This window comes from Euprymna scolopes, chromosome 36, assembly GCF_053919585.1.
Source record: "Euprymna scolopes isolate OS-2025 chromosome 36, ASM5391958v1, whole genome shotgun sequence".
Taxonomy (NCBI): Eukaryota; Metazoa; Mollusca; class Cephalopoda; order Sepiida; family Sepiolidae; genus Euprymna; species Euprymna scolopes.
The window spans coordinates 53,858,428-53,881,963 of record NC_136517.1 but is presented as its reverse complement, the minus strand read 5'-3'; the positions used below and the strand labels follow the sequence as shown (position 1 = coordinate 53,881,963).

The 23,536-nt window shown below is 33.9% G+C and overlaps 2 protein-coding genes across 2 annotated transcripts; one reads left to right on the top strand and one right to left on the bottom strand.

Annotated features, from left to right (window-relative positions):
* Positions 1–4,891: 4,891 nt before the first annotated feature.
* LOC145260487 (26S proteasome non-ATPase regulatory subunit 1-like) lies at positions 4,892–8,799 on the bottom strand. The gene has a single exon (XM_080118598.1). It carries the CDS (start codon positions 8,797–8,799, stop codon positions 5,728–5,730), a length of 3,072 nt encoding a protein of 1,023 aa, XP_079974724.1. The 3' UTR covers positions 4,892–5,727.
* Positions 8,800–8,960: 161 nt separating this feature from the next.
* LOC145260488 (uncharacterized) lies at positions 8,961–19,920 on the top strand. Its single transcript, XM_080118599.1, has 4 exons — positions 8,961–9,114; positions 14,281–14,439; positions 18,835–18,888; positions 19,738–19,920. Exons 1-4 carry the CDS (start codon positions 9,102–9,104, stop codon positions 19,764–19,766), a joined length of 255 nt encoding a protein of 84 aa, XP_079974725.1. The 5' UTR covers positions 8,961–9,101; the 3' UTR covers positions 19,767–19,920.
* The last annotated feature ends 3,616 nt before the right edge of the window (positions 19,921–23,536 follow it).

The window sequence follows — 23,536 nt, the reverse complement described above, 5'->3', positions numbered from 1 at the left end:
TTCCTGACGTACAAAACTGTGCTAATCGTCTGCCTAATTTAATTTTTTATTACGTTTTAGGTTCAGAAATGGAATATCCAGGATGTAAAAAGCAACATTTTCAACACTTGCTCTTCTTCGCTGTTCATTGAGACAAAAATCGGCTGCAGCAGCCCAGGACATTTGCAAGGTATACAGAGGTGTCATAGGTGAATCTACAGCAGACATGGTTGGCAAAGTTTAAAAATGGCAATTTTCATGTCTACGACACACCTCGCAGCAGAAGACCTTCTGAACCTGATGAAGAAGGTCTCAAAGCACTTTTGATAGAGAACAAATTGTTTCAAATTGTGAATTAGCCAAAAAAATGAACTACGATCTCAAATGATACTTTTGCTTATTGATATAATGTTGATACATTTCAAGTTACATGCGTAATATTAACTCAGTATGATTTAACAAAAACATAAAACCAGATTCTTAGTCATCTTCATTCAATTTTGGTTAAACAAATGAAGCATGCACTGTCCCCTATGAGTGCACAGTGAACGAGGCATAAAAAAATGACTAAGTTCAGCATTGCCCCATTTAGCCCCAAAAGTCCCCAGGGGACGTCAAATCCTGGTGAAAATGAACAAACGGTGTAGTTTTAGGCCTTAACATATGTAAATTTGAGTTCTGCACCATGCAAAAAAAGAAATGACCAAGTCCATTGGGGGGGAGGGGGAGGGACAAAATTTTCCCGAAAAATCTGTTCTGTTACATTTTACTCATTGTTTAATGTTTGTGCAAAATTTAAAAAATTTCCAAGGCATAGTTATTGAGAAAAATGCGGACAGACGAATGGATGAACGGACAAGAGTGAATTTACAGGTCCACCCTCCTTTTGTCGGGGCATAAATAAAAGTCGTTGATAAAAACGCTACAAACTTATTCCTCAACTCAATACTTGTGACAAGCAAAGAATGAAAGACGGAATATGTAGTGTGAGCAATCAGGTAGAAAAATCATTACAAGAAAAAAAATTAAAATTAAGAATTTTCTTGTAATGATTTTGGAATCACACAGGAGTTGCAGTGCACAAATTATATGAATTAACAAAGATTTATAATAAAAAAAAAAAAAATGCATTTTCCTCCATCAAATAGTTATTAGTAAAGTAAATTTGAATGAATCAGTATGGTATTTGATAGTGGATTCCTCAATTCTTTTTAGAATCAAATACTGACAGAATGGACCAGGTGATGGTTGCTAACATCCATAAAGTGAAAGTGGTGCTATGGAATCAACTAGATTCGAACCTGATGTGACAAGCTTGTCAATCCGAGTCATCACTAAGGCTATGACAACAGCATATTCTTTTCATTGTTTTGACTCTCGAGTATATATCACAGTTAATCAACCGACAACCACATCACTCTAAAAGCATATAAGATATCAATGGATACACACTCAAGAGTCCAAACAATGAAAAGAATATGCTGTTGTCCTAGCCTTAGTCATCAAAATCACAGAAAGCATCAAAGAATTCCCCAAAAAACTTGTAAATATGCAACTACATAGATCATAGATGTAATAAATATTGCAAATAAACAAATCTCTGATAAAGGATTTAGTGATCAGATTAGTAAATTAAAACTGAGGGAAGATTATATTTCATTAAAAGACTATGAAAGTGATTTTAACAACATCAGCACTTACTCAATTTGATCAAACCAGAAATAGGAACGATTAATAAATGATCCTTTTCAGAATTAACCAACAAATAAGAGTTAAAAGTGGAGCTCAGGTTTCCTTTAAACAGCCATCATAACTCACTTTCCTTATTTTGTCCCTTAGTCCTCACATTCCATGAGCAATGTTTCTCACAAAGGAGGAAGGATTGATGTTTTCTGGTTCAGAATCTATCCATATAACACTTATCATTGGCTAGTTTTGACCTTGAAATTATTATTATTTTTTTTTTTGCTCCTTACATCAAGTGGTTTCATGCCTTGTCTGGAGTGATTTTCATTAAAAAATTAGTTTTATATTTGTTAAAGCATTTTGAATTAAAATCCATTTAATATTACGCATGTAACTTGAAATGTATCAACATTATACGAATTAGCAAAATCAAAACAAGATGGTGACCGAATTTGACCTGATGTGTGATTTCGCTCACATAATTATGACACATTCAAATCATTCCTCAGTTAATATTTAACAACATAAAACCATTTTTAATGCATATACAGAATTTTTTCTCTCATTCCGCTCTGGCCACGATCTTTGACACTTATCCAATTTAATTATTTTTATTATTTCTTTCTAACAAAGGGGGAAGAATTGCTGTTTTCTGTGTCAAAATCTATCCATATAATACTTATCATTGGCTAGTTTTGACCTTGAAGTGATTTTTTTTTAGCATCAAGTGGTTTCATGCCTTGTCTGGAGTGATTTTCATTAAGAAAAAAAACAACATTTTTAATAAAACCAATGGGCTAATATTGCAGAAGCAATCATTTTGCTTTAATTTAATATTTTTTCATATCAATTAAACCTTATATCATTAAAAAAAAAAGGGGGGGAGCTGCTTTTCATAAATACTTGTGTTATTAGACAAGAGATAAATTTCAAGAGAGATGGAGAGAGATGCAGATCATTTGGCTGATCAATAACTAGAAAAGTCCGATTTTCAGAAATAAATTTTTCTAAGATTATTAATGATTACGCTACAGTAGTTTTATTTCACAGATCAGCAACATAGTTGAAAACATTTACGTTATCATATATTGAGTCAAATTTAAAATTAAAAGAAAAATAACTTATCAAAATGTATGGACAGTAACTACTGTCATTACTAACCAGCAGAGCATTACAACTGTTGACAAACGGAAAAGTCTATCAGGCATGTGTAAAAGTATATCAGACAGATTTGATTATGCATAAAACCGAGCATGTAGGGTCCCCCTCCATAAGTGAAAAATTTATTTTCACTATAACTAATATTTGCGCAAAATTTTTTAAAAAATCCAAAACGTGGTTATTGAGACGAATGATTTGGGGGCAATTTACCTCCTATAATGGAAGAGTTATCCCGGGAAATCCGATCTGGCAAAAATTTACTTTTACCGTGACTAATGTTTGAGCAAAATTTAAAAATAAAAAAAATTCAAAACGTAGCTATTGAGAAAAGTGTGAACAAACGAACGGGAGTGAATTACTAGGGGGCTAATCCCTCCTTTGTTGGGGGACCAAATAAAACCTGGTTAGTGAAGGTTGAGAGTATGTGTTGCCTGGAAAGAAATGAGAGAATGGTATGACGGAAGTGTAATAAGAGTTTTAAAGACAGGCTTAGATCTGACAACCTTAGAGGTAGATTAAATCTGGACAGTATAAGAAATGTGCAGAACAGGAGACTTCACTAGTATGGTCACATAGAAGAAATGAATGAGAATTCTTGGGTTAATAGCTACAGAACCCTTGAGAAAACAGGACCAGTTAAGAGGGAAAGTCAAGGAAAACATTGAAAGAGGGATGAAAAAGAAAACAGACCTAACCAGAGATTGATTAGTTTTGAAGTCAATTTCTAAAAATCATCCACTACATGCAAGAGATGTTATAACAAATGTGATGATGTTAACATTTGGACTATTTAAAAAATAGATTTTTTTTTCATCATGGAAAAAAATTGTACAAGAGCATCCATTAATAATTAAATTAGGTAAGTGTTAAAGATCGTGGCCATAGCAGAATGAGAGCAAAAAAAATTCTGTGTACATGCATTAAAAACGATTTTATATTGCTTTTGTTAAATATTAAATGAGGAATCATTTGAATGCGTCATAATTATATGAATAAGCGAAATCACACGACATCAGGTCAAATTCGGTCACCATCTTGTTTTGATTTTGCTTATTCATATGAAGTTGTGTAAAAGTATATCAGACAGATTTGACAATTCAAGTTACGTGTGTAATATTAAACGGATTTTAACTCAAAATAATTCCTCATTTATTAATATTAGTACTAGTGCACTTATTGATCCTTGCTGAAATAATGTTATTTAGAAAGCCATTCTTAACATGGGGAAGGGAGAGTGTTTTGTACCTATTATGTACTTTAGCCTTACAATTTAATAAAAACAGATCTCAAAACTTTGAACTTGAAAATACTATTTTAAAAAAAGCGTGGATCAATAAGTGCACTAGCACCTTAATATTGTCGGAAAAAAAAAAATAAATGGGCCGAAGGGCAACACTCCAAGGCGAGCAGACAAACTTCAGGGTTGCAAAAAAATACTTGTTTAGCGACCCTCCAACCAGGTCTTGAACAACAGTATGAAAAATATTTTCCGGAGCAAGTCAAACACCTAGTCTAGTTGCTACGATAAAATTCGACTCACGACAAAAAAGAAAAAAGAAACACGTTTTTAGGTTTTAATTACCTCCTACCATCCTCCTACCCCTTTTACGTGAATACTATTGCTATGCTTTGCTTATGTTGGTTCCTTTATCTCCAGACAGATGGACTCGCATAACATAAGCATCACTCCATATATATATTTTTTTTTTTAAATATTTAACAAAAACAAAACTAGTTTTTTTTATTGGAAATCGCTTCATACAATGCATGAAGCCGCTTGATGTAAGAAGCTAAAAACAAAAACAAAAAAAAACAAACTGGTCAACAATAAATATTAGATGTATAGGTTCTGACCCAGAAAACAACAATTTTTTCCCCCTTTGTAAGACCATTGCTTATAGAATGTGAGGACAAATAAACAAAATAAAAGAAGCAAGAGTTCCAATGCTGCCAAAAGTAAACCCAAGACTCACTACAGGATTTTTTCTCTCTCATTTTGCTCTGGCTGCAATCTTTAATGCTTAACTTAGATTATTAGTTTAAAAAAAAAAAAAAAAAATTTAGATAAAAATTCAAAATATTTTCTTGTGCTTTTTTTTTTTATTCCAATTAACAGTGGTTTTTGAAATTTAAACAAAAGTTCTTTCCCCTAAATCAGTTTTTTTTTGTTGTTGCTTTCCACTTTTTACTATTTTAAGAAAAAAAAAATGTTCTTTGATACGACAGATGTGTACGAATAAAAATTAATGCACTCATAGATTTATAGACATAAACAAAATATACTTGAATCATTCAAACCAGATATTGCCTTCTATTAGCAGTTTAAAAGCTTTAAAATTATTTTAAAGATTTCAAATTGTCTCCATAGTAATCAAAAGTCGGTCATTTTAATCCATTACTTATAGATTAAAAATTTGTTTACATTATAACATTTTGAAATTAGTCATTTTTGTTTCAATGGCTGAATGGGAAATAATATCTGGCTTGGATTATTAAAGTTTAGCAGCAGAAGTCAAGTATTTTGGTTCATTTGTGCTCCTGAGGCAAAGGAAAACATTAATTTTCACATGCACAGATGTCGTATCTGATGATCAAAGAATGAGAATGAAAATAACTTTATTATTATATTCGTATCGCACAAGAAATGATGAGTTATTTTGTTTTTAATCAAATGTGGAAATTAAGGTTAAGAAGAAAAAAAATTAAATAGAACTTAAATCAACAAAAAAGGCAAAATGAAATACAAGTTTCTCTTGTTTTTGTAGTTATTAATTTTTTTGTTGCTGCATAAAAAAGTTAATGAAGTGTTGCTTGTCTAATGTCAGTCATACATTAAAAAGCTCACTCAATTCAGCTTAATATGTATACGATTGTTCTTGATAAAAAAAAAATATGAAATATTTAATCTTCAGTCCATTCAAATGGTTCTGGTGGTTCCGGCTCAGATTCTTCTTCGACTTTCGGTCCTCCAGCAGCGATAGGTTCTACAAGATCCTCAGGGTCATCTGGCTTGCGATCCAGTAGCATAATGATGCCACCACTTGTAACGTCTTTCATCGGAGTATATCTGGGGGAGTCGGGCATACTGATCACTCGCAACTGGGCTCGCATTGCACGGCCAGGGTTATCTAACAATTCGAAATTAGGCTCAGGCTTCTTTTCAACTTCTTTTGTTTCTTTTGTCTCTTCCGTTTTGTCGTCTTTCTTTTCATCTTTTTTGTCGTCTTTTTTCTTGTCATCTTTACCACCCTCTACTTTGACAGTTTTCTTATCCGTCTCAGCATCAACCTTGGCTTCGTCAACCTCCATCTTCTCCTCCTTCTCTTTCTTTTCTGCTTCTTTCTTCTTCTGTTTCGCCGTGATACTGAGCACAGCTGTTTTCACTTTTTCCTTGGTCTTGTCTTTCTTCTCCTCCAGATGCGGAGGATAAGCAAATGTGGAGGGCTTGGCATTTGACCGAAACTGGACCTTTGGCATTCCTAGGCTACTATTGAGCCCAATGATGCAAGTTGGCTTGAATGCCAGGGACAAGAAATGAGTTAGGGGATACCAAAACCAGAATTGGCAGAACACTAACATACCAACGACGGCTTCCATATTTGTGTGCCCTGTGCGAGACTGTAGGGAAATGGTAACGTTCCTACCGCCAGCATCTAAGATTCCCTGAGCAAGAATAGCTCCAAACTTAGCCATGACATCATCATGTTTGTCAGAGATGACTTTTGTGTAGAGCTGTCGGAAGTGTGTCACTTTGGGGCAGGTGACTTCATTCTGTTGGATGAGGACGAGGGCTGAAGCAATTAGCGCGCCTTGTCTTACATAATTAATTGGATCATTCGTCATCGGCTCTAGTAAACTGATAGCTTCTTTTAGACCGGTTCCAGCACAAGCGATACCAAGAGCCATGGCAGCACCAAATCTCACGTGTGGATTATAACTTTCAGATAAAAGAGATACAACCTGGGGACACTTCTCTGGTGTGCGGAAAAGGAGGAAACCAATGGACGTAACTGCAACACGTCTTACATCATCATTGACATCACTGACGGCAATATGCAGGAGTTTTCGGATTGCTTGATTGTTGCCAGATCCACAATATGCCATGGCTAACGTGTACATCCCCGACCATCTCAAAATCGGATCTTTATCCTGGGATAAAGTGTTAATCAGATCGTCAGCTTCTTCCAGGCGTCCATACATTGTTAAGGCAATACCGACAGCAAGACCACGCAGAATTTTCTCGTGTTGAGTGTCCTGAGCATAGGCAACCATATCCTGAATGGCATCGCTATTTTTAGTTCCCAACATTACAAGACCCATAGCCAGACCAGCAGCTTCTCCAGTCACAGCATCATCTTGATAAAGGTTTACCTTTAGCTGTTCAAAGATGTCCTGTTGGGCAGTGCCCATTGCAGCTAGACCAAGGCCTAGACAACCGCCATGGCGGACCATTTCGTTCGAAGCGTCTTTTAGTTGGTTATGAAGATATTCCACGATCTCTCCACCATGATTGGCATGGATCAACCCCAGCGCATATAATCCTCCTCCTTCGGAATAGGCCGATCCGGGGCTGGAATCTTTGGGTAGATATGTAGACATTAGATTCAAGGCTTCTTTTTCATGACCCTTATGAATAACACCCAGACTTGCCGTTGCAGTGAACTTAGCCCAGTTAGTGGCACGAGCTAGCCACTCGAGGTTGTCACGCAAGAACTGGTCGCATGTTGTGCCGCAGTGCATGAAGGAATTGGCTATAACCGTGGCGGAGTGGCACAAAGAGTTTCTGACGGCATCTTTCGTATTCTTTAAGATCAAGGAATCCGTTTTATTGTTGCGGATTAAGAATTGTAAGTGTAATCCAATCGTCGTCTCTCCTCCGAGGATGGTATAGAGCTTGACCAGGCGTTCTTGTAGTTGTTTCTGCTCTTCTGTTAATGATTGGGCGGATGTAGTACTAGTCGATTCTGACGAAGATCCAGTATCAGCCGCTGAAGCACCATCAGCTGTTGCTGTTGCAGCTTGATCTGAGCTTTCAGTTTTTTCTTCATCAACATCCATCTTTTCATCCTTTGCCTCGCCCCCACTCGGCGGTTGTTTGCTTTCTTCTGATATTTTCTTTGATGATGGTAGAGGGGCTGGAGCGACTGCCCGGAGCCAGTTTTGGACTTGTTGCAAGAACTGTTGGGTGGCGCTCTCGTATAGATCAAACGCGATCTGAAGGGCTTTCAGCTGGGATTCTTCGTCGCCTTTAATCAGGTTCTCCAAGATATCTGCCACCGACTTGTGGTCGTCCAGGAAGATGTAGCATTGGCAGACGCTGATGTAGTCCGGAGACTTCAGACCCATATAAAGTTTGGTTAGCACACGGAGCACATCGTTGCGAAAATGGCGACTCATAATTAAGGATAAACAAACCTTTAAACTGTACGCCAGCATGACGGAGGAGTCGTCCGACTCGACAATAGCCTTCTCAAACATATCAATCCTTCTAGTTTCCAGGGCGATTCCGACAACTTGCTTATATTGTTTATCTTCAAAGCACATTTGAAACATTCGGTTAACAATAGCTTCGAGTCGGGAATCGATCATCTTCGTATCGGCTTGGTCCTCAGCATGGACGACGCGAAGCTTTGTATATTGGTCCATACATTTGGCCTTTATGGTTGAAACGTACTCCGATGTATCAGTAACATCAAACAGACTCAAGGCACCCAGGGCAAATTTTAGAGAATCCTCATAAGCCCCAAGATGATAATAGACTTTAGAGGCGACCAGAGCAGCCATATCCCGACAACGGAATTCACGGCTTTCATGCAAAACCTCAATTTTCATAACAGCCTCGGCTATCTCGGCCCAAAACACATCAACAATTTTGTTTAGCTTTTCAAGAGCAAATACCTTTAATTGTTCGTCCGGTTCGTCAAGCAGGGATATTACTCCAGAGGCAGAGGTCATATGGTTTCTCATCTTCATGGTTAATTTCTTTTTCTTCGTTTTATCAGCGCAATGGAAGGAAAAAATTGTTTTTTTCGGTCACACCAAAACAGCGTGACACAGCACAAGTAAGTTGCCGACAGAAAAAAAATGGCCGCCGTCTGCTGATTAAATACGTACCTTTGTTCGGGAAGTGAAAAATTGAAATTATCTCCCTTAGTCTGAGAAACTCTACTACTTCCGGTGGGGGAAAAAACTGCACAGTTGTCTGCCCTTTGAATGAAACTCGTTTTCGTTTGTAATTCCGGTCTTCTTCAGTTAGGATAACCAAGGTCACCACCATGAAGACCACAGGTAAGAGTGAGAAAGTCTACAATTATTATTATTAAAAGAAAAAAATAGCGATATTAAATGATTATTTTCTTGTACATTACTTATTGAGATATTAATTATTAAAAAAAAATGTTGGCATTCTTGAGAAATACTTTTTCTTTAGTTTAGAAGCAAAAAAATCCTTCATGATTTTAGCCTACAACTTTCAATTTTAGCTAGAATGAATAGTTTAAAGACTTCTAAATTATTTTCGAATTTCACACGGCCATTAAGTGTCCGGCGTTCAAACTGGAATCAAAGTAATATCTGTTTTATTCTTAGCGAAAGAGAAATCCTTCTAGACTGAGGCAATTTTAATTTTTGATCCAATACCGAGTGCCACATTCTCCTCGTATTAAAAATCGACCTTGTGTATAACTTTGACCTCGTGGGGATTCAAGTGAATAGGGATTTTATACATTTAAAAGTGATTTGAAGTTTTGAGATAGAATATCATTTCTGTTGGGAATGAAAGTTTAGGCCAATGTCATTTGTGTTCTTTAAAGAGAAATTGGTATTTCTAAAAGGCGCCACTATTCTATAAAACAACTTTGATGTTTTACCTTTAATATGTTTGCTTTTTGTAGACATTTTAATTTTCTATTTAATAAAAACGAACTGAATAAAAAGGTCATTTATTGATTTATAACCTAGAAAAAAAAAATACCAAAAATACTTTTTCGTAATTTTTTTCGTTTTTTTTTCTCTTAATTTCTGCAGTTTACTGTTTTATGTGCTATTATTTATTTATTTATTTTTTTGTAGATAGGATTTTCAATTTAATCACAATTAAAGTTCCCCCTCACATGTTAATTATTTCAACACGGTCTGTAAACTGCAGAAGTATCAGTATTTGTCCCTATTTACTTGACTCTTCACAAGGTCGATTTTTAATATGAAGGAAAGTTCAGCTCCTCTCTCCCCATAAAAGGTGAGGTCAGAACAGTAAACAACTTGTATATCCAGTCCCGTCAGCAAACCTTCCTTCACAGATGAGGGAAAAAATAACATAAAAGGTAATAAATCCCTCCGAGATTGCTCAGGAGAATGGTCTGCCCAAACAGATCAAAGAGACTTTGAATTTCGGCCGGATAAAAATGTGCTTCTACAGTATTTGAACCGAACCGACTTTCACCTAAAACTGAGATTAGAATAATAATAAAAAAAAAAAAGCACTTATGTTACCGCGCTGAAATTTATTTTGAAAGTCATTCTTAACATGGAGTGGGTGTTTTGTAACTTCTGTACTTTCACCTAACAATTAAAAAATATCGTGAAACTTCAGTTTAACTTGAAAATACTATTTAAAAGCTAGCACGGTAACATAAGTACATAAGCACAAAAAAACAAAAAAAAAAACATTCCAGTTCAAATTCTGGAGAAGTGAATCCAAGATGTTATTTGGGTGCTAATGCAGAGAATGATCCGCACTATTTTTTAAATCGTATTTCCACGTTTAATTAAAGTTTTGTTTTTTTATTCAATTGTAAGGTTAAAGTACAGAATAGGTACACCCCCCCCCGCACCATGTTAAGAATGGCTTTTTAAAAACGTTATTTCAGCACGGATCACTCTCTGCATGAGTACCGTTATTTGTTGTCTCTATTTACTTGCCTCCCCATGAGGGCAAAGGTAAACCGTTAGCCCAGCTCTTGAAAGAGGGCTCTCTAAATTGGGAACAAAAATAAAAATGCCACCCTGTCAAGGTTTCTCCTTCCTGATCAAGAACTAGTCTGAAAACTGAAAAGGTCTTTTATTTGTTTTCCAAAAGAAGGAAGATTTATGTTGATACAAGTTCTTGTTATATCACCGGATATAAGTGACGTTGAGTCTGGGTAGTATCGGGTGTAACCATTTGGAATTACCAGGCGTTGTATGTAGAAGTAAAGCATCTTGTCAAAAAAAGGTAATGTTATCAAAATTTGACAAACGCAAAATAGGTTTATTCGGTAAATATGAAGAATTATTCCACGCGGCCGCCACAACACTCCGCCCCTCTCCACCGCCTCCCACCTAATGTAAACAGAATTTTTGTAAAATATTAAGCAGTTCTACTGCTCGGTTAATGTCGGCGCGTTACTTACGTTAAAACAGTTAATTAAACTGCATAAGCACCTGTTAAAAAAACTATAAAAGTTCTATAATTGAATATACCCCTCCAAAAAAAAGAACGAAAAACCGGCACCCACCCCTAAAAAATAAGATGACCATAAAGTGAGTGCATTTCTTGGAAACTACTTATATCTTGGAATTTTAAACGTTAGTTGTAATTTTAAAGGATTTTCTTTTTTAAAACTAACATTTCTTCATATCTTGGAAACTACCCATTTGCCGTAATTTTAAACGTTATTTTCGTTTTCAGCGACCTCGAAAACCTATGAGTGGTAATTTTAAAGGAATTTTCGAGGGTGGAGTATCATATTTACCGGTTATTCTTATGTCTCTCATTCTTGATATGAACAAAATAAATGCGAGTTTTCGTCCGGATCTTTCGCACACATCCCATATAGTACAAAACACTTTCCGAAAATCATTTTGTTCATTTTGCTTTCGTTACTCAACCCATAAAAATATAGCGTTTGTTTCGCCGTTTCATCTTATTTTATTTGCCTTTTTAACATTATTTTGATGACTGATTGAAATAAAAGTTTTCTTGTTATATTATTCGGTACTCCATGCAGAGTAATACGGACCGTGCTATTTATTTATTTATTTTTAAATAGAATTTTCAAGTTAAATTCAATTTTTACGGTATCTTTTTATTAAATTGTTAGGTGAAAGTAGTTACAAAACACCCCCCCTCCCTATTTTAAGAATGGATTTCTAAATACTGTTACTTACAGTATTTTGCACAAAAATAATATATTGGGAAATGAGAATAGGTGAAAAAACTAAAATAAATTGTTTTAGACTACAATTTCCCGATCATGTTGCTTGTTTTAAAAATTATCAATTCTTATTCTTATATAAAAAAAAAAAAAACAAAAAAAAAACCCAGCAATGTTATTTTGTTCACGTCAACTCAATAAATCATTGAAGGTCAAAAAGAGCTGGTGGCCGTTCAGAACGAACAATTCTAATATTTTTATTGAATTTTTAGGTTTAGTATATTTATTCGAATAATCTCGATATAATCACTCAAATTATTTAATATTAAATGGATTTATTCATTAACACATTAAGAAGTTCAAGTTAGATTTACTTAGACCTTGAGGGTTAAGGGCGATAACTCTTCTTTTTTTTTTCTTAGTGATTTTTTTTTTTTTTGTAATCCTTAAAAAATGGTTCTCTTTCATTAAAGTTATGAAATTGACTTTTTTTTAAAGATGGCAATTATATTTTCCGGTTAAGTTTTTAGGGTTTGTATTACTGTACACATAGATTCGAAAAAGTTGTCAAAAAACAAATATATAACAAATAAATGTTATCAAAGGCAAGATAAGTTACTTTTCTGCCAAACTGGATATATTTTTTGTGTTTTTATTCAATGTAACATATTTATTCAGTTCGAAAAACAGTGTTTACCGATGTATTCGAAAATTCAAGATGGCGTCTCGCACCCTCTTTAACACCGTAAGTTTGGAAAAAGGTGTTATAAATAAAAAACTATACAAAATACTATTAAAAACCCACCGAATATATGTCAACCTATGTCACGGTAACATATATTGAGCGAGTTTTTAACAATATTTTATTGTTTTTTATTTATAACACCTTTTCCCAAACTTACCGTGTTAAAGAAAGAATCAGACACCATCTTGAATGTTCCAATACATCTGAATAAATGTTACATTGAATAAAAACACAAAAAATATATCCAGTTTGGCATAAAAGTAACTTATCTTGCCGTTGATAACATTTATTTGTTATATATTTGTTTTTTTGACAACTTTTTCGAATCAGTTTTTATTTTCTGGCGAAATTGACTTATAACAAACAGTATATTCTAGTTAATGTTTCTGATCAAATTTTATTTACAAAAAAAAAAAAAAAAAAAATGCCGATTTTAAATCATAAATCTGGTGGCAATAAAAAAAATGACAGACGGAATATGTAGGGGGTAGGGCACGGGCAGTTTGTGTTTAATAGAATTGTTAAATAGCAATTTATCGTCAACTTCACTGATATTTTTAATAGAAAAATAAATTTAAGTAAAAAAAAAAATAATAATTTGGGTGATTTTACCAAAATTGATTGTTTGTCCTGAAATAAATTTGTATTTTACCTTTTAAAGTTTATATAAATTTTAACTTTTAGTGAATGATAACGTCATTCAAAGCATTGTAGTAAAAAGTACAGAATAGTAACACTCAAAGTTGTTAGGAAAAAACAAAGCATTATTTATATAAAACGTATTGGAATAAAATTCTCTACCAAACTCTTTTTAACGTGTGGAAACAATTTATCAAATTGTTTAGTGATGGTTTATACTAGTTAAAAGAGTGAAAGAAACCAATAGGCAACACATGTTACCAAAGGCAAGGAAAGTTATTTTTACCTACCTGCATTTTTTTTTATTTTTATTTAAAACTGTTTTTATTGGATTTTTGTAACGAGTCTAAATTTGAATGGGTTACAGTTATTTTCAAGATGGTGGAACCAAAATTTCATGAAGTTTGCTTAATGCATTTCGAGGTGAAATATATTGTTGACAAATAACTATCCCAAATGCCTTACTTTTCTACCTAATTGAAAGGAGAAAAGTACAAAAAGTATATTTAACTTCCAAGAAAGCTGTTCAAGTTCTGTCATCCAGTTTCGTTTTCAAGCTAATGTAAAATATGATTTAATTTTTTGTTTGAAAAAAAAAAAAAAAATACTTTAAAACACCAAATAAAAATTTTTTAAAATAGGCACGTAGGTAGAAAAGTAAATTTTCTTGCCTTTGGTAGCATATATTTGTTTAATATTTCTTTGAACCATTTTTTTTTTTTTTTTTTTCCCCGGTTAACTATTGTAAACTTTTTTTTTATGGTAAACATCTTGTAAATTGTTTCACAGATGAAAACTAGTAGAGTTCAGTAGAAAATTTAATTCTGTGTATTTCATATATATATACTTGCTTTCAACTAAACTGCTTAAATCTGAAATAGCAACCCCACAGATTGAATGGACACAGTTTAAGAATTTTTGTTCTTTGTTTTTCAGAAGCAAAATTGGCCTCCGAAATGAGGTACCCATACACAATGAGTGCCAAAGTGATGCGCTTCCCATGGAAGTATCACTGGACAAATGCCAGATTCATGCGTTACGTGGCTTATGCAGTCCTCATTACAACCCCACTTTATATCAAAATCCATCAATTTGGTGAGTCACTTTTCCTTTTCTTTCTCTCGGGAAGCTATCATTTCTAACCAATTGAGCATTACCACTGCAGTTGACCAAGGGAAAAATCTGTCAAGCATGTATACACAGTGCAATGTGTTTAACTAAAACCTGGCCAGTGAATATGCACTGCATAGAGAAACAAGCTGCGTGTGTGTGGTTCCCCCTCTTGTGCTGCATGTGAGATGGCGCCACAAAAATAGTGAAGAAATGATGAATGTGAGAATTGTGAAGGGCCAACCTTGCCTTCACATTTTAGCCAAGTTTCAGAAAAATCTAATGGATGGGGTGAAAAGTCAATTTTTGCAATTTTGGGGCATTTGTGACCTCTTTTGAGCTCCTGGGAAACTGGACAAACGATGCAGTTTCACACCTTAAGACATGTATATTTGAATTCAGCACCATGGAAAACTACTATATAGACATGCATATCAAGTTCTTGACTAATATGAAAAAAGAGTTCCAAAAAGGCTTTTTTTTTTTTTTTTTTTTTTTTTTTTAGCCCTAAAAGTACCAGAGGGATGTGAACAATAATTTTGGAAGGGTCACCCACACTGAATTTATATTAAGAACAATAGCCTCCACATTTTGGCCAAGTTTCAGGAAAATCTAATGGATGGATGCTATGAGGCAAAAAGTGTGATTTTTTGGAGCATTTTTGAGCCTCTGAGGACACCGAATCCCAGTGTAAATGGATAACAGTGCAGTTTCATGCCTTAACACATGTATATTTGAGTTGACCACCATGAGAAAACACTATATAGTCAGCCATATCAAGTTTTTGTTGAGAAATATGAAAAAAGACGCGTTTTTAGCACTAAAAGTCCCCGGGGATGCGAACCAGAATTTTGCCAGGGTCACCCATACTGGATTTATATTAAGAACAATGGACTCCACATTTTGGCCAAGTTTCAAAAAAATCTAATGGATCGATCAAAAGTTATGGGGCAAAACATGTAATTTTTGGCCATTTTGGGGCATTGAACCTTTGGGGGCGCAACAGGAATTTTTATAAAAACATTTTTTTTTTTTTTTTTTACTGTACACATCTATTTAATGAAATACAATTTGTGGCAAAATTTCAGGAAAAACTAATGGACGGATATCTGGCAATCGTCCGGATTAACGGAAGCACGGATGCAACTAAAAACATAGGTCCCTCACTGATAAATCGGGGAACCAAAATGGTATGATGGATGTGTGATGCAAGTCACAGTAGTCTGATGACCTCAAAGGGAGATTAAAACTGGCCAGTATAGAGCGCAGAAGAGTAAAATTTGATAGTATGGCCACGTTGAACAATTGATGAGTGTTCTTGGGTTAGTAGGTGTAGAACAGTTGGGGTAACATGTTTAGTTTGTAGAGAAAGGTAAATATGGGAGGAAGAGATAACAGTAGACCTAATAGACAAAGATCTGACCAGAAATAGGTTACTTTGGAAGTCCATTTCTTAAATCCATCCTCCACCTGCCAATATTTAAAATGGATGTTAAACCGAATATGATGTTTGAAATGTTGACACTAATTTATTTAAAATATTTTCATGGTATTTTATAATAAATCTTGACTTTGGTAGGCAGTGTTCAGCTGTTTGATCAGTTGAGCTAAAATTAATTGGATAGAAAGAGTTTGCATATAAGCAGGCTGAGATACTTTAGTGTGTTTAGATGGACAAGTTCATTTTCTGGGTTCTGATTGTGTCATAAACATTGTTTCATTCAAGCAAAAGTTTTTTTTTCTGTAAACTGTTAAAGCCATTGCACTGGTAAGTGTCATTTTGATAAAAATAAAAAATTAGTATGATTTCTCTCTTAAATAAACATACTTTGATAATGAAAATATGTTACATTTTTAGTTATATTGACCCAAAATATTTTCTATATTTGTATATTCATGATCTTTTAAAAAAAAACAAAAAAAACTGTTTTACTGGAAAAAAGAAAAAAAAATTTACTTTAACGGCAACTCTGTATTCATTAATTTGATGACTTTTATAGGTTTTCGAGTATGCTGGAAACGAATATCACATTTAAATTTGGGACAGACAAATAGTTTTCTGGATATTAAGACCTTTATTAGCCAATGTAATCCTTTATGTTTTCATTGGCGGCCATGTTTTTCCCTAACTGAACAAGCACTAATGCGCATGTGTGTTACAAAACGCCCTTCTCATGTTAAGAATAGCGACCACTACTGACATTCATTAGAAAAAATGTCTTAATATCCAAAAAATTACTTGTTTGCCCCAAATTTGAATGTGTTATTCATTTTCAGCATACCCAAAAACCTATAAAAGTTGTCAATTTAAAAATTTACCAAAAAACAACTCCAAAACAAACAATTTTAAGAATAAAATTACATCAGTTCACAAGGATAACAATTTGACTGATATAAATTTTTATTTATTTTTTTTTTCATATGTCAAGTTGGACATTTCTAAAATACAAAAAAAAAATGTAAACATTCTTTTAAAATATATGAGTAAAAAATTTATTAACTTCATTTCTCAATTACTGAAAAAGATTTTAAATAAATTGAAAGTGTATATAAACACTTTATAAAATATGGTTTAGAATAGCACAATTTTGAAAATAATTTTCATTCATGGTATAATAAAAATTTTATTAAAGGATTCAGTGATACCATAAATCGGGTCCCCATGGCAGAAATCTTCACTCTGTAAAATCTGGTAACGTTTTATAACAACTGAATGGCGATTGCACAAACTATTCCAGAAATAAAATGAAAACAAAAACGTTTTTGCTGCTTATTTATTTATAAGTTTTCATTTTGGGTCACCTTTTGACTGTTGGGGGGCTTTAAATATAATCTTTCCAGCTGTGAATGGTAGTTTGTCTTCTATCAACTGTAGGGTGTTTCCAGTTCAAAGCATTCATTGGCATCAATATATCTTGAAGAAATTTTCTATTCAGTGTTCCTTCCAATACTGAATGGTTTTACAACCGATTTTAGTGTGATAGCACCACATTCTGACAATCTTTCAATCCCTCCAAGATCGATGTTCATTCTGAGTTTGTGTTTTTTACACCATTGTTTAACTTTCATAATATTTATTTTGTCACTATGTAAACCAAATGGGTTGGGTTACATATGGCCTTGCGTCATGGGACCATAAATGTATTCCCTTCATGAGCAAGTCTTGCACACAGGCAAGACAATGTGCACTAACCCTAAGTCCGCATGGTTACACTTTTAACTTCATCATGTGATTGTCTGGTTACACTTGAAAGCATCATTCATTGGTCACTGGAATTTACCATTCTGAAGCTCAGAGTGCACAAAATACACGCGATCCTAAGTCTGTGTGGCAAAAATTTTAACATGTTGGCTGGCCATTCATTGTCAGACATGGTTGAGTTCCCCCTTCTGGATTTAATCTACACAAACTATCTCTGGGTGCAGGATTATTTTAACTGAAATCATATTCCTTCAAATAGCTTTATCGTAATTAGGAATTTTAAAATTATCGGTTTTCATTACGTTCACGGAGACCTGCATGTTGGGGAAAAAGATGCTCTGATTTGTCAGCATCTGGTTTTTATGCAAACCACTAATTCTGCCTCTATGTCACTGAGATTAGCACTTCCTCCTCTCTTCTCTTACCTCTTCTTCCCTCCCTTCTCTTTTTTCTTTTCTCTCTCTCTCTTCCTCTCAAATCTCTTTCACTTTCTCTCTCTCAAGAACTTTATTACCAAACTATGCAGGAGGTCTGTTTCTTCCCCTCGCTCCAATCCAGCGAAACAAACATAATGGCAATCTTTTCTGCTTTCTTAAACTTTGTTGTCAAGACTAAACTAACAAAGAAAAACAAAGCTTGTTTTAAATTTTTTTTCAAGATACAACTGATGACTGATCGCTGAGATTTCCATGGTTGCTAGTCAGACTTTTGTTGCAAATTGTCAGTTCTACTTTATTGAGATTAATTTTTTCTGATATGCTAAAATTTGGAACATTTAGAATTCTTAACAAGTATCAATGACACTTGATTCACCATGGTTGCCCATTTGGCATCAGAAACAGTGTTACAACTGTGGTTCATCTGAAAAAGAAATCCCTAATACCCTTCTGATAGAATTTATTTATTTTTTAGTGGATTTTGAACAAAAATTGAATGTTTTAATTTCAGCAAACTGTAGACTAATTTTTATCATATTGACAAAATGAGTTCCTGAAAATAACCACTGAAATCCAGCATATTTTTCTGACTGCGCACCATTCCTGACCAGATGGAGTCATTCATAAGAAATATTAAACTCTGAATCTTACAAAGGAGAATATTTTAAATTTGTATTTTAAGAATTTATCTAAAAAAAAATCTTTGGTCTTTACAGTTTGCATTTTCTTTTCTTTCCATAGCAAATCAACCTGCCAATTGGGAAAAGTGGAATGCAATCAGAGCTAAAAGAGAACGTAAGTAATTTGTTATTCAAATGGTCTTTCTCTCTTTCTCCCTGGAGTTGAAAACCTTATTTTTTTGAAAATTACCTTTAGATATGTACACTTAGTCAAGATAGATATAGAGTAAGTATCAAAGTACTCTTATAGTAAGAAAGTTGCACAGAAAAGTTTTTCTTTCAATAGGAAATCAGCATACTAAGTAAATGGATTTACATTCTAAGATCATTTTTATAGTCAAGCAGTGTCCATAATTAAATACCATTGCTAATTTTGATAATTGAATTGAATACCATGGCTAATTTCGATTCTAAAATCATCTCTCTTTTTCTTTTTTGGAGGGGAGAGAGTGGAGATAGCAGTCCTCATTTACTATTAAATATAAACATAAATTTTATTTTAATTTAACAAACTTGAATTTTTTTTTTTTCGTTTATGTATTGTATTCAAAATTTTAATAAACTCATATTTTTGATCTTCATCTATATTTTTAACTTGTGCCATTGTTTTTTTCCAAGAAATTTTTCAGGTTGTTTTAGCTTAATTAGTTATTGTGATCTATAAATTATATATATACTAGCTGTTTAAAACCAATCGGTTTTGGAATTAAAAATTAGGTTAAAATTTATCTGATTCTGATACCCACAAAAAGTTTTGGTTTTCTCGATTTCTGATGTCAATTAATCATCTCAACACTAATTATAATGATGCTTATTTTTGTGCATATGTTTTTGTAATAAATCTGTCAACTGAACGATATTGATTGCTAATTTTATTATTTTTATTAGAATTTTTATGAAAATGAAATGAGAATCAGTTCTATTGAACTGTTTTTGTCTTTGACATCTTTTTTTTATATTTCAGATACTCATTTCGACCCAGTTAAACCTTGAAAAACTATTTCAACTTGCAAATGCGAATAGTGAAGAATCTAAACTAACTGAAGATGAACCTGATTTGCTAAGCTGAAAATTTTGATTGCAGAATTATGTATAATTGTAGAAAAAATAAATTGTTTCAACAATTTTATCCAACCTGAAAAGAAAATCTTGTTTTCATTTTTTAAATGTAAGCATTTTTTTTTTTTTTTTTTTAATAGTAGCAGATACTGATAAAGAATTGACTCTATAATAAAAAGTATGAAATCTGCATAAATTTAGATATCATATTTGGACGTGTCTTATGACAAGGCGACCAGCTAATGTCGGTGCATGTGTATGCATTTATGTATGTGTATGTGTTATATATATATTCATAAAGTACAAACATTTAAATGGCATATGTCAAAATTTGAGTCAAATCGGATTATTAGTTTACAAATTACAATTTAAGTTGAAACCATTCCAAATTTTCAAAACAGTAGAAATCTGAGTTTTGTGTGTCAATAAAACATTGCTTTCTGATGGCAGGGAGGAATGATACTGTTCAAATGAAGCAATAATTTGACAAGTTTTATTCAGAAATGGTAGTTATGAGGTGGTATGCTGATTTCAAATGATACTGAATGCTCAGGTTGCTCAAATTTGGCGGTTATCCTGGGGGAGAAAAAAGTCTACAAACAAATTGAATTTGCGTGAGATAGCAAAGTAGTTAAAGATATATAAAAGTAATCTATTCACCATTTTGCATGAATATTGACGATTCAGAGCACAATTTGCAACTGTTTTAATGCAAGAAAAAGTTAATTTTTTTTGTGATAATGATTGAAATATAGATCCGCGACTTCACTTGGGAATCGATTTGGTAAGTGAAACCTGTTCAAATATCCAAAGATGCAAACATCAGCAGGCAAGGTTTTGGTCTGTATTTCCAAATGTGTAATTGTTCATTGATTATCTAAAGAAATAACCCTCAGTAGTAAATATTATATAGTATTATTAGCATGTTTGAAGGCAGAAATCGATCAAAAACAGGCACAAAGCGAAAAGAAAAAAGTCCTCTTTCACGAAAACAATTCACTGTCACAAGTTGACGGAAAAAGTACATCTGGACTAAAAGACTACTGGATGCTTGCAGATCTTGTGCTGATGCCAGTGTGACACCACTTATCGCTTCCTACTTGACAACTCGTCAAACCCAACGTTGTGTGCCATGGTTTTCTTCTGTTCTTATGGCCCTATTGTCATAGTTTTTCACATTGACATCTGTCTACATGGCTCATATGGGCTCACAAATAAAAAAAAATAAAGTAGAACACAAAAGCAAAAGAAACCCAGACTTTGACACTTTCTTTAAACATTGATTGGGCTCTGAGTTCATGTGCAACACCATCATGGGGAAACTTTCCTGTAATCACTAAGGTTAACATGTACATCTACTGTCGCAGCTATATTTGTCAGTCGATTGGTCAGTTCATCTCGCCATGTGCTCCGAACCATAATCTGTGTCCAGCTCTTAACTGTCATCAAGCGTATAACTGAACTCCTGTCAACTGTACTGTCATAAACTGGATTTAGTGATCCGTAAATTGTTAAAAACTCATAGCCATTCCCCAGCACCATAAAACTTACTGTCAGTCCTAAAGTACCTGCGAACCAAATCAATATCTCCATTGCTCGATCTTTCCATTACAGTCACTGCCACACTCTGACCAGCCATCTAATGTCAAGTTTCTTTTGTCTACTGATTAACCCTATTTCTTTTGTTCGCTTATTCACATAATTAGGTAAGTGTTAATAAACGTAGATTCCATGAGTAAAGCTTCTTCTTTTAGAACTGTACACCTGTGGAACTCTCTTCCGTTTTCCTGCTTTCCAACTGACTGCAATATGGTCGTCTTCAAGTCCAACGTAAACAAGTTCTTGATGAGCCGTTCCTCTTAAGTAATCCGATTTACCAAGTTTCCACTACTAATGATTACTATATCGTCCCATTGACTGTTGTACACTCTTTAACCCTTATCCTCGAGTGGCCTCTGGGCTTTGATAAGTGGTGACTTCTTTGTAAAATAAAAAATTTAAAAAAAAAATTCTTTTGCTATATATATTTTTTAAAATCTTTTTTTTTCTTTTCTGCAGAAAAACATGAAAAATAGTTACAATGAGAAAAACCCAGTCAAATAAAAAAAGCTCATCCACTTTTAAACTGTGGCAGATATGCAGATTTATTGATCTATATAAATAAAACAGTAGATGTGTGTGTGTGTGTGTGTGTTTAAGCTACTGGTCAGACTGTAAGTAACAGGAAATAGTAATTATACACCAAGGATTGTTTACAGCGAGTAAAATCTTTGTTTGGATGGATGAATAATGTGTTCAGAAATATGTCGGCAAGTTGAAATACAAACTGTTCATTTCAACTTGCCGACATATTTTTATTAGTTTTGTGCATGTGCAAATTCAATTATCATAGTTAGAAGTCATTTAATTTTAAATCTTTCTTATCTATCTGCCAGGTTAGCTCAAATGGTAGAAAATGCGGCTCGAGCACTAAATGTTTTGGTTTCGATTCTAGCTGATGGCACCCAAGTCATTTTTTTTTTTTTAACTTTTGAAATCATACTATATATTAGGTACACTATAATATTCAATGGAGAATTGGCTGTGTAATAAATATAAAATCTGCATGAATTAAAATATATTTAAGCGTATTTTACGACTGGCAAGGTTGGGCGCTGCCCTGCTAGTTGAAAATAAAAGTGATGCACTCCTCAACTTAGTTTTCTCACTGGAAAGCGTATATGTGATTGCCTGGATAGTAGTGTTGGGACGATTAATCAGAATCGGGAATCAGAAAAATCAAAGCTTTTTGGGGTATCGGTATCGGAATTGGAAAAATTTTAGCCTATTTCCCGATACCAAAACTGATCCTTAAATTATTTGTTTTACTTGATTTTGGTTTAAGCAACATCGTCCATTACTTGCCTGGATAGATCTTGAGAACAGATGTCAGACTTCCAGGAAGGTTGTTTCTGATTGGCTAAAGTCCAACATAGGTAACCAATCGAGATTGTGCATTCTGATCTAATGAGCACCAAGCATTTAAGTCAAGCAAATATAGAATGGTTTAGATATTTTTTGGTGACAATGGTGATGCTGCAGTTATTGATCATCTGATTCATTCATTTTTGATGATTATTGTTGGCATTCATTTCCCTGATATCTTTCTAGTTAGAATTCTTTCTAGAAAACTATCAGATACTTATGGGAGGAACCACACAAAGGTTTCCAGCTTCGTTAAGTGAATGTGTTTCTGTAGAATTACTTGGATTCGAACTTGAAATACCTAGATTATCAGTCTGTATTGTAAGCCACTTAGCCACCATCACGTCCCTGTTGCTGTTAATTCATTTTCTTTGAATCAAATGATCTTTGTTGGCATTCATTTTCCTGATATCTTTCTAGAAAGATATCGGGTACTTATGGGAAGGATCAAATGAAGGTTGCCAACATCCCTAAATGAAAACGTTCCTGTGGAAAGAACTGGATTTAACCTTGTCACACTCAGGTTGTCAGTCTGGGCCATTAACCACTTAAGCACTGTCACATACATACCTGCTGCAGGGGTCCTATAATGTGATTTATCTGCTCCCACTGTAACACTATGTTCGACTGAAGTCGTTGGAAAATAACAAAGGATAGATGACAAAAGAAAAGGAAGTAGATTTAGCGAGTAATAAAGGGACTTATAAATAAACAATGGATAGGAATTTGTTTTTAATGCA

What these genes read in the sequence shown, in the direction of transcription:
- LOC145260488 (XM_080118599.1), top strand. An exon ending in TATCAAAATCCATCAATTTG is followed by an intron (nt 14,440 to 18,834) that starts GTGAGTCACTTT and finishes TTCTTTCCATAG; the next exon opens with CAAATCAACCTGCCAATTGG. An exon ending in AATCAGAGCTAAAAGAGAAC is followed by an intron (nt 18,889 to 19,737) that starts GTAAGTAATTTG and finishes TTTATATTTCAG; the next exon opens with ATACTCATTTCGACCCAGTT.
- LOC145260487 (XM_080118598.1), bottom strand. Translation starts at nt 8,799, where the DNA reads ATGAAGATGAGAAACCATATGACCTCTGCCTCTGGAGTAATATCCCTG.